The 15,844-nt window shown below is 39.4% G+C and overlaps 2 protein-coding genes across 2 annotated transcripts in view; one reads left to right on the top strand and one right to left on the bottom strand.

Annotated features, from left to right (window-relative positions):
• LOC135083194 (protein MTSS 1-like) overlaps positions 1-15,844 on the bottom strand; it is a 249,561-nt gene that overhangs the window by 3,716 nt on the left and 230,001 nt on the right. The window contains exons 13-17 of the mRNA XM_063977928.1: positions 15,129-15,226; positions 6,181-6,295; positions 5,191-5,382; positions 2,034-2,140; positions 1,033-1,126 (exon numbers count right to left, since the gene is read on the bottom strand). Coding sequence (XP_063833998.1) covers positions 1,033-1,126; positions 2,034-2,140; positions 5,191-5,382; positions 6,181-6,295; positions 15,129-15,226 — 606 coding nt within the window. The remainder of the gene's footprint in view (positions 1-1,032; positions 1,127-2,033; positions 2,141-5,190; positions 5,383-6,180; positions 6,296-15,128; positions 15,227-15,844) is intronic.
• LOC135083323 (uncharacterized) lies at positions 7,463-14,269 on the top strand. The gene is made up of 5 exons (XM_063978058.1): positions 7,463-7,544; positions 10,493-10,525; positions 10,692-10,878; positions 11,501-11,640; positions 14,073-14,269. The coding sequence occupies exons 1-5, from the start codon at positions 7,513-7,515 to the stop codon at positions 14,149-14,151; spliced, it is 471 nt and encodes a 156-aa protein (XP_063834128.1). The 5' UTR covers positions 7,463-7,512; the 3' UTR covers positions 14,152-14,269.

Raw genomic sequence — 15,844 nt, 5'->3', positions numbered from 1 at the left:
CTGCGGTTGCTGCACCTCTTCCTGGCACTCTCCTGAACGACTCTGTGTTACCTAATGTGGCTGCCCCTCTTCCTTGTACCCTCCTGTACGATTTCATTGCTTAGCCATTACCTGGTCCAAGGTTCGACGCCACAAAATCAACTTCGTACGAGTGAAAATAGTTTAAATACTATTTCCCGTGCTTGCAACATTTTTCTTTACTGCTTCGCCTCTATTAGTCGTAGAGTGATTGTATATATCCTATAGCCTTCCTCAATGTATGAGCTATTCAACACAAAAATAATGATTTCAATCAAACTAGTAATTCTTAAGATTAGCGCGTTCAAACAAACAAACAAAAAACTCTTTAGCGTTTTAATATGAACTTGTTGTTGTTGAATTTTGGCGTCGAACCTTAGACCAGGCATACGGCTAGGCAACGTAGTCATGCAGGAGGACACAAGGAAGAGGGGCAGCCACAGTAGGTAACACAGAGTCGTTCAGGTGAGTGCCAGGAAGAGGTGCAGCAACCGCAGTTAAGGAACGGCTGGGACGAACAAGGATAGGCGCATCAAGCTCGTAAGACTTGATAGGGTTACACTGGTTGAGGTGGCCCTTTTCAAGACTTGGAAGCCTGTGGGTAACAAACCATTGGACGTGGAGAGGGTCATTAATTATACGTATATTTTCTACTTTGCCGAACTTTAGCGCGAGAACGGTTTGTCCAAAACATATGAATTTGGTCTTATTCAATGCAGGATTAAGTGCCCTTCAACCGTCATGAAGACCACTTTTTGATAGGGTAAGTCCTTTACGCGGTATAACCGGAAAACCGAAAAAATGCCCCTTTCGGGGGCCCCCACCACTTAAGCACAACTCCGTCGAAGTCGAAAACTTAGGAGAGTCTTAATGGGCAACCAATGAAGCCATTAAAACAATAAAATCTTTTGTAGGAATTATTTCCGATTTAAAAGCTAATTCTACTGGACTAATTGGCCGACGAAAAATCAACGGTGTGCGCCTACTCTTAAAGTTATAACTTTATAAAGTTACCAGAATTAGTTTCGTTGTCCGGCTGAAGTAGGAACGCCGGCGGCGGCGGCAAGTTGTCCGCGTCCGTGGACATCTGAGGCGATTGGTTGTTGCCCTGTTGGAGAGGAGAAAGAGTGATTAAACATCCTTGGGCATTTAACACAGCGCCGCCTAGCGTCTATAAACTAACCAAAACTTTGGTTGTCTGGTAAAATGCCATAAATCTCTCAAATTTTCATCCAGCCGCTGCCATCTTCTTCTTAGATCTATCGAGCAGTGGCCTAATTCACGTATTTATAGCCTGACCAGGAACATGTGAACCACTTTTCTTTCACGACTATAAAAAACTTTTAGCAATTTAATTCACAAAATCAATTGCACACATTTAAAATAAAGTTTGTTTACACTTTGACAGCAATAGACAGTTTCATTATTGACATGCGAGGTGACATGTCAATGAAGTTTTCAGTTGCCATTAAAAGAAATTAGTACCATTAGTTTTCCGCAACATGGCGAGGGTTTTTATGTTCCTAGTCAGGCTATACAATCAAGATCTCGCTGACGTTCAGAAGTCGTCCCATTGAAGAACAGTTCTATATCCGTATTCACAAGGGTCATTTTTATAGAACGATTACTCGATAGAATCGCAACTCAGCGATTTGTTGTCATTGACGTTTTGTTACGTCGTCCCATTGAAAAACAGTTCTAAATCCGTTTCATAAGGGTAATTTCGGTGGAACGATTACTCGATAGGATCGCATTCAACGATTTGTTTTCGTTGAAGTTTGCTTACGTGAATAAGGCTACAGGTCTTACACTACATTTTCCAACCATGTGTTGAATGTACTAAAGGTACGTTAGGTAATAAATAAGGCTGACAAAGGCAACTGACTTCTTGATGTCTTGATGAGCCGATAATAATAATATTTTGTCCCAAAGTGGCAGTAGGGCAAGTTATTTAACGGTTATGATCCTGAAAAGGATCTACATACTAATAAAGCATTAGAATTCTTCACACGTACCTGAGCGAACGGTGGTCTCTGAGGCCTGGATATGGAGGACGACCTCCTGACCGGAGGAGGAGGCTTCCCCAGGGAGCTCGAGGAACCTCTCCTCGACCATACTGTCGCTGCAACAGACATACCCTATCATCATCAGTTCATTTACGCCCGTATTCACAAACGATGCTTGCTTAAGTGAAGCAGCAAATCGAACACACAGCGTGAAATTTAGCTCTGTGATTGATTCGTGTGTCACCCTGTGCATCCACGCGCACTGTGAGACCTCATAGTAATGTTTGTGAATACGGGCGTTAGTCTCCACTGTAGGAGCACGATCCTCTGGGACCGAGTTTCTAGCGTTGCTTCTCAGCACGGGCTGGAAGACGTAGCGTGGGCAGGCCTCCTACTAGTGGACCGACGATCTGGTAAAGGTCGCTGGAAGAGCCTGGATGCGGGCAGCGCAGGACCGTTCATTATGGAAAACCTTGGGGGAGGCCTTTGTCCAGCAGTGGACGTCATTTGGCTGAAACGAACGAACTGGCCATTTATTGTCCCGAAGCAGTGGTAGGGTTAAAGTAGTACTGGGACGTGTAAAAGCGCTTTTTAAAAGCATATTATTTGTATAACATAAATGAGTATTAATATGTTTTTTAAGGAGTTTTCCTCTAATTTACTAGAAATGGAGGATTTGGCAAACACTCCTCACGCTGGCCAGACGAGTTGGGAAGGTATACTATAATGTTCGTTTATTACGACAGCCATGGGAACAAGATTAAGTGGCCCTATCCTACTCTGCTGAAACCATTCGGTTAAAATACATTAATACAACGAGTAAGGGTGTGACTCGATGGGATTTTTTTCCCCAACGTTCGTTTGGGTGTGACTCAGAATAAACGCACATTGTTTTAAAGGAATTCAGTTGAAACAGGTGCAATGATCTTATGAAAATAGAAATCATGAACTTGAACGTAATTGTTTTCCCAAGCATCATAATAATACCGTGAATATAAACAAAACATTCTCACATAAACCATAAGAATTTATGTTTTTCCCTACTCCATTGCGTAAATATTATGGCTCTGACGACACGGCTGTTATAATAGAATCTTATAAAGTATACTCATTCTTTAAATGGATATTTTCTGTTACGGATTTCATAAAAACAAATAGGTACTTACTGCAATTCATATTGCAAAAAAACATTATTGAACCTCCTTCCGACTCATTTAGAAATAAAAGTATCACTTCCTAGTGACAGTTTCTTTCTATATCTGTTACTGTCACTCATAGTGGCATCTTGCTTTGAGTGAAAAGGATAAATAAATCTAATAATATTATGATGTTGTGAAATAAGCCCCTACACATTTAATAGATTTACCAAATAATGCACAAACAAATTCAATTTAATTAATTATACATTGTTGTAAAAGTGCCTACTGTATCAGTTTCTATCGTACCAGAATAATTTACTCAATGATGTAATAAACAGGGAAGTTCACATGCTGTTTATTTATTTATTTAGTTTACAACATTATCTACTGCAAGCGTGTAGTAGGAATATCCCATGGTTTATGAATGGTGGTTTCATAGTTTTGGTATCGTCATTGAAGTTCCTGGTTTGTAAAACTAGAGGCAAATGAAGGTTAAGCGTCAATGACATAAATATACCTATTTGCAAGATATAAAAATACCACAATTATCACTCAACATGCAAACTAAAGTATACAAATAAACAATTCACTGGGTATTTCCGATTGATTGAATTATATAAAAATCTTACCTTCAGTAGAGATTTACCTTTAATTAACTGTCAAATGATTGTCTATCTATATTATCGATAATGTAAATACAGCTTAAAGAATCGATGATTTTTGAGAATTATCAATCTCTATCCATCGTAGTTACTTACCTACCTTACGATGCTGACAAGCATGAGATCCCTTGAATCGATACATCTAACTCAATGGAACCATGCTGTCAGCTGAAGAAGCCTAAACTGCTTCGTCTTTGTACTGAAGAATGCAGCAGCCTATAATATGGGCGCGGAAAAAACTTCGTCACCGCGATTCAGGACTTACCGGTCATTGACACAGGCCGCCGCTTAGGCACCGCCGGTTTCTTCCCGATCGTAGCAAACGACGGGCTCTCGCTCGCTTCGTCTAGCGATCTCACTGCTTCCTCGAGGCTGCCGAGTGAGATAGAGAAGTTCTTCCTTTTACCTTGAGGAAGACCCTACTGCTAATCGATTATATTATTTATCTATCCATATAGCTGTTCACTCACCTTACGACGCTGTCTAGGACATGAGATCAATAGAATCGATACATCGAAATCAACAGAACCATGCTGTTAACCCAAGAAGTCTCACTCAACAGCTTCGTCAAAGTACTGGCAGACCTCACGCCTATATAAGGACGGGAAAAAAAACTTCATCACCGCGATTCAGGATCTGGACTCACCGGTCATTGACACGGGCCGCCTCTTGGGTACCGCCGGCTTTTTCCCAATGGTGGCAAATGATGGGCTCTCGCTGGCTTCGTCTAGCGATCTCACTGCTTCCTCGAGGCTGCCGAGTGAGATAGAGAAGTTCTTTCTTTTACCTTGAGGAAGACCCTACTGCTAATCGATTGTTTATCGATATAGCTGTCCACTCACCTTACGATGTTGATTACGGCATAAGACCGATAGAATCGGTACATCGAAATCAACAGACCCATGCTGTTAACCTAAGAAGTCTCACTCAAGTACTGGCAGACCTCACACCTATATACGGACGGGAAAAAAAACTTCATCACCGCGATTCAGGATCTGGACTCACCGGTCGACACGGGCCGCCTCTTCGGTACCGCCGGCTTTTTCCCAATGGTGGCAAATGACGGGCTCTCGCTGGCTTCGTCTAGCGATCTCACTGCTTCCTCGAGGCTGCCGAGTGAGATAGAGAAGCTCTCCCTTACCTTGAGGAAGACCCTACTGCTAATCGATTGTCTATCGATATAGCTGTCACTCACCTCACGATGCTGATTAGGGCATGAGACCGAAAGAATCGATACATCGAAATCAACAGAACCATGCTGTTAACCCAAGAAGTCTCACTCAACAGCTTCGTCAAAGTACTGGCAGACCTCACGCCTATATACGGACGAGAAAAAAAACTTCGTCACCGCGATTCAGGACTTACCGGTCATTGACACGGGCCGCCTCTTCGGTACCGCCGGCTTTTTCCCAATGGTGGCAAATGACGGGCTCTCGCTCGCTTCGTCTAGCGATCTCACTGCTTCCTCGAGGCTGCCGAGTGAGATAGAGAAGCTCTCTCTCGCCGCTGCCACTGAAGCGTCACTGTCGCGACGCAACGTCACGATTTCGGACTCGACTGTGCGGGGCAAACGGAATGCATGCGAAGCGAAATTAAACACAAATGTAACGAAAAACAAAAATAACGCTTGCTACACCAAAGGTACCCTTAATTACATACTGTTATAGTCTGGTCGGCGATATTGGACAAAATTCTACGTGCTCACAGACCGGGCTTTAGGCCTCAAAATACCTTTAAATGTAATTTAATCTAAATAGTCACTTTTTGGTATCTTTGGTGTAACAATCATATGCGAACAATGAAAAGGGCTAATAAAAAACATTGCGAACAAACAAAAACTACTACATTACAACACTCATGCGTCATTTTCTCAGGATTTTTAAAATCTACGACTAAAAAAAGGAGAAAAATTAAGGAGCCTTCAAATTAGAGATGCGATGAAGCACTGCAATGACACCAGTGTGGCACGAATACGACGCCACTTACTTCTCATAATTACGATATCGACAAATTCATGTCACTTTTGAAATCACAACTTTTAGTATCAACTGTATTAATGGGCATAATACCTATCCAAAGTGTCTTTAACAGTCTCTATCGTTTGATTTACCTAGAGATGTGCGAGGATGCGTAACGAGGGATGTGTTTGTAAAAAACCAATAGAATCGCTTCATTTACCTCGACACGGTAAATGAAGCGATTTCACAAACGTGTCTACTGCACCACAGTCGCGTCAATGCAGCGCTTACTACTAATTTGAAGGCTCTTTCCTTTCAATCGGACTACAGTCGCCAAAACTATACATACACGTATTGCAAAATAGCACTAATCACAACTACGTAAGTGCCAACTCACCGTCAGCTTGCTGCGCTTGCTGTAACGCGTGGTCCTCCGCCGCGAAGGCACCCTGGCTGCCGTAGCCGCTCGAAGACTCTAGGGACGATTCGCTGGCACTGCTCTCTGAGCATACCTGAGGGAGATTTACATGTATTTATTAACAGAACGGTAGCACCAATTACACTACTCAAACAAGTAACAATCAAAGTTCAGAATATACAGAATAACATAATATGTATAGATATTCTGCGAGTAAACTCCATCCCTCTGAAAAAACGTTACATTCTGGGTTTTGATCCTTAAGGAATGAGAGCACTAAATGTACTATCGGCCACAGTTCCAGTTCCCCGTTACCGTTTTTTTTCTCGCTCTTATAAAATGGTGATTATTTGCGATAGAACGAGACGACACGACTGGAAACTGGGAAGCCTGGATATCACATATTTGGGTTTCTTTTAGTTATGTGGTTATGACAGAGAAAGAGAGAAGAGAAGAAAGAATAGGTAAAAGTCTGCCCTTTTATCTTAAAATATCTTGAACATATTTAATACTCAAACAAAAGCCTTATACGGTTATTGAACTTGAGCTATAGAAACAACCTTAATCATCAGCCTTTTCATATACATAAATCATTTTTACGCATGGCCATCGATAAAATCAATCTCTCTCATTTGTGGTCTTAGCAGAACCAGCCTGTATTGTGTTATGTTAAAAATATTACATTGATTGCAACATTAAGCAAATAAAAATGATTTAATTATACTGCCATACAATGGTGTGAGCCGTGATATTGTATGGAATATGTTGTCGATAATAAACGAAAGTTATCATTCGCTCAAACAATGGGCTGCTCTCGTAAATGTCGATATCTGAGTGTGGATTGAGGTGTGTTGATACTTGATGAATATATCTTGCTTTTATAGAAGAAAATTTTACAATAGCAACAGATAAACTACAAGTTTATAATTACAGTACATATTTAATTCAATAATAACACTCTTCGAACGAACGAATGAAAAACGTCAGAAAATGAACATAGTATGATTGCTGAGATTGAATCAATTTTTGAGTGTTGTTTTGTAATACGGCCTTACATTCAAGAAATAATTTATTAAGGCCTCAAAACTAAACATAAAGAAATATCAAACCAATTATCTGCCACTAAAACAACTTTTAACACTTTTCAAGCGCATTTCCGAAAGTGATTAAAATTTTTCTCGCATCAAATATCAAGACATCTAGATCGTACTATACACCTCGCTACTGAATGGCAGGCAATATAACCGCGACAAGTTTTACAATCGCCTCCAAACACCAGCTCCGTCGTGTAGCCGCGTTGTGCGTGACAAAATGTGTGCTAGGATACTGATTTTTAACCTCTTGTGAGTATTTATGATTTAAATTGTTACAAAGTATTGTAAATTACAATTTTTGTTAACATTGATAGTGGATTAATAGATAAAATATCATGAAACTTGAAATTAAATAAAAATAGGATAAAGTTAAAGTAAAAAAATCGAACGAGTGTTTGGTAAATTAATTATTAATTCCTTTTTGTCAGTTGCTCAATCAAGCGATACATTTTGTTTTGATATAACAGAAGAATATTTTAGTTATTATGTTAATTTGTAATGTCAACTTAGTTTTATCGAATTAATAAAAACTATTTATCAAACGAGAGAACACAACAAATAATACGTTATTGTAGCAAAATAGCCTCTACTGCTACTACATAAGAATTCAGTGTATAGCTTTGTTAGCGTTGAGAATGTTATATCGAATCAATTCGCAACAGTGCTTAGCAACCGAACTGTATGAGTTCTCGTAAGTGATTGTAAATAAAGCGATTAAGTAATTCGAACTCAAGTAGGTAAGTATAATTTATAGACAGAAAGTTGGAAAGTAATACTTTTACTAATTACTAGCTTAAAAAACTTTATCGACCGTGTCCCTGTTTCAAAAACCTGGATAAAAACTATCCTTTGTCCTTTCCCAGGACTCAAACTATCTCTATGCCAAAGGACATCATCCACGTTTCATATATTTTTGGTCCAAAATCAAAAGTGCCGGCCAACAAAAAAAAGTGCTGTATTCTGACAGAATACGTCTGCCTTAGCATTTTTTACTATGGCACCAAAGCCGTAGCTCCACTGTGCGTCGAGTATTTGAGATCTAAAAGTCATCGATTATTCATACATTTTTTGTTCAAAATCAAAAGTGTCGGCCAATAAAAAAAAAAGTGCTGTGTTCTGACAGAATACTTCCGCCTTAGCATTTGTTACTATGGCACCAAAGCTGTAGCACCACTATGCGTCGAGTATTTGAGATCTAAAATTCATCGACGATTCATACATTTTTTGTTCAAAATCAAAAGTGTCGGCCAATAACAAAAAGTGCTGTCTTCTGACAGAATACGTCCGCCTTAGCATTTGTTACTATGGCACCAAAGCTGTAGCACCACTGTGCGTCGAGTATTTGAGATCTAAAATTCATCGACGATTCATACATTTTTTGTTCAAAATCAAAAATGTCGGCCAATAAAATAAAAAGTGCTGTATTCTGACAGAATACGTCCGCCTTAGTATTTGTTACTATGACACCAAAGCTGTAGCACCACTGTGCATCGTAGTATTTGAGATCAAAGTCAGTCGTTTCATATATTTTTAGAGCTCAAATACTACGATGCACAGTGGTGCTACAGCTTTGGTGCCATAGTAATAAATGCTAAGGCGGACGTATTCTATCAGAATACAGCACTTTTATTTTTTGGCCGGCACTTTTGATTTTGGACCAAAATGGATGATGTCCTTTCATCAAAATCGGTTCAGTGGTTTAGGCGTGAAAGCAAGACAGACATACAGAGTTACTTTCGCATTTTATTAGTATAGAAGAATAGATTTTTAACTCGTTCGTTTTGTTCAATATGGTCGGTCAGTTATTTAACTAAACAAAATATGAATCTACTCTAAAAAAATAGAGATGAAAGCCAGAGAAATAATATCGGATAATCAAAATTCAGCCATTTCGTGGATAAATCAGTTTGCATTGTAACTACCCACATAGTTTTAAAATTGAAATCATGGTGATCAGTTCTCAGTAATAAGAAATGTTTGGCATACTATTATCAGAAAACTTTAACCAGAACCTTTAAAAGTTAGAGCCGTATTGTGTCGGGTAATCGGGTTATGTAACCCCTTACAAAAGCAGTACCTAAAAACAAAGAGATGTTTACAAACAAACTCATTTAGCCGCCTTGCTCATTGTCTGGGGTCGTGGTCATCATATGGCATACACAATGCCTTAGATGGCATCACTATTGTCTTGCGTTACAAAGACATGTCAACAACCAATCGACGGTATAATGTAAGCAGAAAATTGGAAAATGATCAGGTCATTTAGTCTCCACTGCGGGAGCACGACCCTCTCTAATTTACCAGAGACAAATGGAGGATTAGGCACTCCCCAATCTGGCCAGAAGGGTTGATAAAGTGTGATTTTCTCAGCCCAGATATTCAAATCCAAATCAAATCATTCAGTGACTATAAAAAATTATAAATTAATTGGTTAATATGGGTACTATTAACATGAAAGTTGCAAAAAAGACGGTGGATGCCGGCCATTTACCAACCGGGCAATATAGAAATAATTAAGGGAGGCATGTGTTCAGCAGTGGACTCTGTGGCCGAAAAGATGGCGATGATGGGTACTATTAATAAATTACAAAGCATATCACCCCGAGTTATAAATAGCTACTCTTGTTCAGACAATTTGCCTTGTCAAATTCCATTCCATTCCAGAAGGGCTACTCCAAAACGCCGGTTACATACTTTCGGGTATATCTGTCACTGTCGCTCATGCTAGCATCTCGCTTTATGTGAGAGGGATGGAAACACCCGAACTTTGAATTACGTTGTTTGGAGTAGTCCCGCATTAAATCTCGCTACAGCCATGACTTGTGCCGTCAAAACGTGCGCGAATCACGTGGGAATCGTTAGCATCTACGGTCTAAGCAGCGAACACGACGCTCTGTTTACAAACACTCTTTTGTTTCTAATCGTTTTCCCAACGACTAGTCGCGATGGACAAAACTATGTTAATAAACCAACTTATAATCAAGTGTATCCAAAAATGTAACAGAACAAAAAATACACAAAAAATACAATGGATAAGAAATTAAGACAAGAAATTAAGTTCCTACATAATTTAACTTTCAAGTAAAAATAAATGACATGTAGTTGTCATCTGATGATCATGTAAGCGTAGTAAAGCTTTACAAATAAAAAAAATGTATTAGAAAAAAAAGATGATAATTATTGACTTTTTGTTTCAGTGTCGTATTGAACATTCACATTAGCTATCAATGGTAAGTTAGACATTCTGTCGAAATGTTTTTATGTGTAGAACATAATTTGAATAGACGGAGTATTTAATGAAAAAGTCAATTATTGGTCAACTTGAACATGCCTGAATCTTTTCATACATTCAGTCGTTTTATAATACGTCCTAAAACATTTTCTTATGTTTTAAAGTCCCATAGAAGAAGACGTGAAAGCAGCGTACAAATCAGGAGAGATCCCAGACCAAAGTTCACCAATCACACTAGAGAAGATCAAAACTAAGCTGAAAGAGAGTGAGGTGTTCGATTGGAAGGATCCCACTCTCAATGACAGAGAAAAGAAAGAGTTGAGCAAGCTGTTCGATGCTATTGAAATTATGGTAAGAGAATAGTTTTAGTAGTATTTCCCGACACACAACAAAAATATTTCAAAATAAACTTTAGAGAATACCATAGCCAGGCTGAAAGAGAGTGAGGTGTTCGATTGGAAGGATCCCTCAGGAAGAGAATAGTTGTAATTTAACTACAGTAGAATCGCGATTATGCGAACTTCGATTATCCGGATATCCGATTATCCGGACTCATTCTTCACAGCTCTACTCGGCTCTAGGTTGGGCGCCGCCACCGTAATATAAAACGGTACGGACATCGTCTTAGTTCATTGTTAAAAAAATGGATTCCTCAATGGTCTAACTAAATTATGTATGTAAAACGCTTTCTATAGTAAAAACCCAGACAGGTTAGGTAGGACTGATGTTTGCATGTTTATTCTATAACATTCACGAGAAGCGAGAGTGGGAGTGAGAAGACTCAATCACTTTTGTCACATAATACGAAATAATTAATTTGAATTTGTACGCTAACTATTGCAATGTAACAAGCAATTTCACATTGTTGTGTGATTGCCGTTACTTTACGGGTAGGCGTTTACTACTGCAATATTTGTTTCCCTATATTCTGCAATATTTCTTTTCCTATTCTTATTAATTTCTTACATTTCAGACAACGTCCCGCAACCGACAGCCATCGTCGGTGCAAAACATGTTCTCTTCATTGCGATTGGTTGAACGAGCGGTCAAGAAACAACTGAAGGAGGGCCAGCTCTCGGAAACCTTGGCCGCGAAGTTCCATTGGGATAAGATGTACGTATACCGTAACGAAACAAGTCACTATGGTTCTACAGAGTACCAGTGGATAGGCCATTTACACCTTTCCGGTGGTCTCAACTGTTTTTGTAAATATGTAGATAGATTTTTGCACAAATGTACATTCTTGTATACAATTAGTAGTAAGTTAATGTACATAGCGTGTAAATTTATCTCCGAGTGGTCGGTGGCGGATCAGCAAGCCGCCACAGTTAAAAGAAGGATGTGGTAAAGACGGAGTCTGCACACTTAAGCGGACTACATGGGCATTGGTTGGATAGGTCGGGATAAGGCTCAGCTACACCGGCTCCTGCCTCTGCTCAATAAGACGGAGATTGGTGGATTTTTAGTGGGTAGGCCCCTCCCTTCTGGAGGGGAGAGCCCCACATAACCCGTCGCCTTACCACAGCGGCGGGTATGCAACTCAATGCATTTTTACCACCTAAAATAAAAAAAAAGGTCTTAGCTCAGTCAGTGCCTGAGGTAAAGCAACGGTACGGGAGGGTGTTTTTGTAACGTCAAATGTCAGCGAGACTTCAGAGGGCTTAGTGTGAGTTTACATCAAACGTCGTCACTAGCGAAGTCGTTAATAAAATATATTATTATGAAGATTTTAGTTCTTGAAAGTTTCCGCTAGGGGCGCTGTACAATCCTTCATACATTTAAATGTCACGTTTTACACAGTCGACATCGAATGCATTTGACGTAAACTCACACTACGCCCCCAGATCTCCTTTTTAGGATTCCGTAGTCCTGACAAGGTACCCTTATAGTTTCGATATGTCTGTCTGTCCGAGGTTTTGCTTGGAAACTATTGGCACTAGGGAGCTGTAATTTTGTGGAGGTATGTATATTAATCACGCGGACAAAACGGTAAAATAAAATTATTAAAAAAAATTTTTTAGGGTAGCCCTACATGTAAAGTTTTTTATTCATCTTCTATCCCATCGTACGGGGTATCTTTGGGAAGGTCTTTTAAAATGACTTAGGGTGTCTAATGCCCGTTTTCACCATCAATCCCTTAAGCGTTTGCTAACTAAATATCACTTTGGTTAAACGATCGCCTAAACTGCCCACTAACCTAAGTTCGTTTTCACCATGCTATAGTAAACCTAAGTAGGGACTCTTTTGTCAGGTGGCGTTTCTTCGTGCGCCTAGTGACGTTTTAAAACCGGTACTTTCCGATAAAATATTTTATTGGGAATATCTTACGTATTTCACAGAAACAAATGAAATAAAAGTAAAACTAAGAAATAATTGACCAAAACTGATGTCTTTTTATATTTTTGAGTTATAATTAAAGACAAAAAAGATATTTGGGCTATTATGTAATCTGTGGTTTGGGTGCATAATGTAATTTCTTTGCCTTAAAAAAAGTAAATGTCAAGATGACAGCTGCGCACCACAATAAATGAAAATAAAAATGTACATATTGATTTTGATAGATATTTTGTTGAGTTCTGTGTGTAGTTTTGTGCGATTTAACGGTACAAACGACAATGGAAAAAAGAAATGAAGCAAAATTTTTCCCTCAAGGAAAAAGATAAATTGGTTATAATTTTACTTGCCCACAAGGATACTGTACGAGCACGTCAGCATCGACCGCGACCTACGTGCTAGCCGACTGGCCCATGAACCCTCAACGTGCAGCGTAGGCACTGTACACCGACGGCACATTGGACTGGACACATTGAATTGTGTAAATCTTGTATACAAAGCAATAGCATAACAGTAATAAACCAGATATCAACCGTCCGCGTTGTGTTTCATTTACCCCCACTGAGGCCAAGAAAGCCTTAGTGCAGTCCTCCTTCCTATCAAATTTTTATTATATCTAATTATGTATTGTTAGGGCTCTAGGGACTACAAACGAAGCCAGAAATATAGCTTGGTTATGAGATAAGTTATGAGTGACCAATACCTACTATCTATACCGTATGTAATCCTGTCTCACTCTATGTATTATGTGGCCGCCTGAATAAACTTGAGTGAAAAAGTGTTTCCACTGTCTCAATTGCATAAAAAGCTTCAAAAAATCATTTAATTCAGTTTCCATTTTGCCGAATAGGCGTGATTATGACAATATAACTGTCACCTACCACTTAGGCGGCCGAAAATCGGGCTCCTGTTTTAAAGTGATCCCATAAGGCCTAAGGTGTCCCTTATGTGTTGGTGAAAACGAAATTCCTGTTAGGTATTACCTCATATTTCATAAAGGTCGCTTTAAAATTAGGGATTGATGGTGAAAACGGGCATAAGACTATTTTTCCATTTAGGGATCTGTTTGCAAATTATTAAAGTTTAAAGTGCCAATTTTTGTTCGAGTAGGGCGTCACGTCCTAATATGTCAATGTCTCCCCTCCCGTACCGCTTCCCTACCTCAGGCACTGACTAAGTTAAGCGACCTATTTATTATTGTTTATTTCCAGTTCAGTTCGACACAGGCGGGAGAGGCCGGCCTACCACTTGGACAAGAGTACGAATATGAGGATCTTCAACTTGGCCTAGCTTCGATGTTGTAAGACATGGTAAACGACTGCAAATGGGAAATGCATTTCTGGGTAATAGATAGTGTTTTTGTATTGATAATGATGAAACGCAAAATAAAGTTATATTTATTTGGTATTCTTTTTATTTATTGGGAAAAAGTCAAACCGTTGAATCGTGTTCGCACTATGTCTATACTCAATTGTTTATTACATCCATAACCCTTACCCTAACTATACTGCACTATAATTCAATATTGGTGAGATATGACATTTAAAGTTTCTTGTTTCTGAGATCTTTTATCCCAATAACAATAAAATCGGGCTCGCGTAAAAATGCTGACTCTGCAAGTTGAGATGACAATTCGGTAGATTAGCCAACATTTTCAAGGTGTAACAGTATGATTATTTTTTCTGTTAATGGTGGTATAATTTCTAAGATATTGTTGGAATAAAAGATCAAACACGAAAGTTTCAAATGCCCTATCACCATTTCCAGTAGTGCCATAAAGACACCCTGTGTATAAACACCGGCATGCCAAGCTAAACACTGTGGTATTTTGCAGTTACAATAGGGGGCATTTTGGCAACAAACATGATTGTATAATCAGAGGTGGAATTGTTTAAATCAATCGTAATCATTATATGAGGGTTTTCGCGTATGAAAGATCCGCTAGATGGCGGGACGTGGATGTGGGGTCTGACTGCTGCGTGATTGGTGGATTTTGACATATCTGTCAATGTCATGTCAAAAATAACCAATCATGCAGCATTTGGACCTCGCGTCTACGTATTGCCATCTGGCGGATTTTTCATACGCGAAAACCCTCATTTTGACAGTTCATAACGTACGATAAAATCCGTTAAACAAAGCGTTAGACAGAATAATCGTACGTTATGAACTGTCAAATGATAACGATTGCTTTACATAATTCCACCTCTGATGTGTTGAAGTATGTACAAACCGCACATCAAAATCAAATCAAATCAATAAATTACCTTCTCCTGGTGCGGGTGTTCCGCGTTGTGTTGCTGCGCGCGCGAGGCAGCTAAAGTCGCCAGCTCAGACATGTTCACGTACAGCGCCGCCGGCATCTCTGCGGCGAAACACGGAACTAAATGAAGACACTACACTGCACCATTTAACTTTTAACAATACAATATACACTGGTCATCGCAAAAATCGACCCTCCCGCGACAAGCACTTTCAAACCCTATGCATCCCGACTTCCCACCAATATTGGCACCATTTAAAAGCCTAGTTCTAAACTTCATTTCATTAAAGGAAAGGTTTTTACCCCAAAAATGTGTCTGTAGAAGAATCCAGAGTCACTTCTTCAAAACATAGGTAGTTACGCTTGAGCCAACTTTTATGGCTATAAAACTGTTAAGTTGGGATTAATCGCTATCCATCTGTTAAAGAGGACACGTGAGATCATTATTTGGTTTTATAACCATAAAAATTGGTCTAATTGATCCCAGAGGTGAGCCCAAAGTTAGGTCTTTTTTCAAGTCACGTTTATTGTACATGTTAATCGTTTATTAAGAAATTAAATCTGGGGGCACGGCAGTGCCCCCGCCAAGTCGAGCGCGAAGCAAACACTGCCGTACCATCCTTTACTGGAACCATTTCGCCGCATTTTCAGGCCTCTATTTGAGAACCTTTAGATAAGACCAGAACGCAGAAATTTTCGTCATCTAGTAAGCTATAATCA

This window comes from Ostrinia nubilalis, chromosome 23, assembly GCF_963855985.1.
Source record: "Ostrinia nubilalis chromosome 23, ilOstNubi1.1, whole genome shotgun sequence".
In the NCBI taxonomy this organism is placed as follows: Eukaryota; Metazoa; Arthropoda; class Insecta; order Lepidoptera; family Crambidae; genus Ostrinia; species Ostrinia nubilalis.
The sequence above is the reverse complement of the archived record's forward strand: the minus strand, read 5'-3'. Positions and strand labels throughout refer to the sequence as shown.